This window comes from Schistosoma mansoni (assembly GCF_000237925.1).
Source record: "Schistosoma mansoni, WGS project CABG00000000 data, supercontig 0853, strain Puerto Rico, whole genome shotgun sequence".
NCBI classification, from domain to species: Eukaryota; Metazoa; Platyhelminthes; class Trematoda; order Strigeidida; family Schistosomatidae; genus Schistosoma; species Schistosoma mansoni.
In genome coordinates this window covers 1-1,258 of record NW_017386471.1, presented here as the reverse complement: position 1 = coordinate 1,258, position 1,258 = coordinate 1, and the positions used below count along the sequence as shown (strand labels likewise).

The window sequence follows — 1,258 nt, the reverse complement described above, 5'->3', positions numbered from 1 at the left end:
AATTTATTATTTCCAATATGACTGATGTGACAGGAATGAGGTATATGTGGATATCGTCTGAGTCAATGAGAATTATGAATCGGATGTGCAGATGAGCTGTCCTGCGTACTAGTTCCTCGTGACACAAAGGAGTGATGATGCCAGTTCGAGTGTTTGTGGATGCGATGGTGTTCACACGTGGATTGAAGAGGCAGTGAGCAAATGTGATGATAGATTTGAGTGTGTGGTTGTGCTGGACCAATGTGCACAATGGAATCGTTGCATGTGCACATGCACCACCACAAATAAACACACTCAATTCAGACTACATACATTCAAACATGCATTGCTTCCTAATCACCACCACAATGTGCATTATCATTTCGAACATTGAGTTGAATGTCGAGTGGTGAATTCATTCAACACAGTAAAATTCTTCCTTCACACATATCTCTGATCGATTGTCTTCGGAATATTTTGGAGTGAATTTTGCCTTTCTCTTCATTATGTGCATGATGACTGATGTGACAGGAATGAGGTATATGTGGATATCGTCTGAGTCAATGAGAATTGTGAATCGGATGTGCAGGTGAGATGTGCTGCGTACTTGTTCCTCGTGACACAAAGGAGTGATGATGCCAGTTCGAGTGTTTGTGGATGCGATGGTGTTCACACGTGGATTGAATAAGGGATGAACAAATGCGATGATGCATTTGAGTGTGTGGTTGTGCTGGACCAATGTGCACAATGGAATCGTTGCTAGTGCACATGCACCACCACAAATAACACACTCAATTCAGACTACATACATTCAAACATGCATTGCTTCCTAATCACCACCACAATGTGCATTATCATTTCGAACATTGAGTTGAATGTCGAGTGGTGAATTCATTCAACACAGTAAAATTCTTCCTTCACACATATCTCTCATCGATTGTCTTCGGAATATTTTGGAGTGAATTTTGCCTTTCTCTTCATTATGTGCATGATGACTGATGTGACAGGAATGAGGTATATGTGGATATCGTCTTAGTCAATAGGAGTTGGAGACGGATGTGCAGATGAGCTGTCTTGCGTACTTGTTCCTCGTGACACAAAGGAGTGATGATGCCAGTTCGAGTGTTTGTGGAAGCGATGGTGTTCACACGTGGAATGAAGAGGCAGTGAGCAAATGTGATTATAGATTTGAGTGTGTGGTTGTGCAGGGCCAATGTGCACAATGGAATCGTTGCTTGTGCACATGCACCGCCACAAATAACACACTCAATTCAGACTG

General features: G+C 42.2%; 1 protein-coding gene across 1 annotated transcript; it reads left to right on the top strand.

Moving 5' to 3' along the window:
• Window positions 1–717: 717 nt before the first annotated feature.
• Window positions 718–849, top strand: Smp_186350 (hypothetical protein; the record flags this gene model as incomplete). Its single annotated transcript, XM_018794153.1, is given in 2 exon segments — window positions 718–762; window positions 766–849. Coding segments are annotated over 2 exon segments (129 nt in total).
• Window positions 850–1,258: the final 409 nt, after the last annotated feature.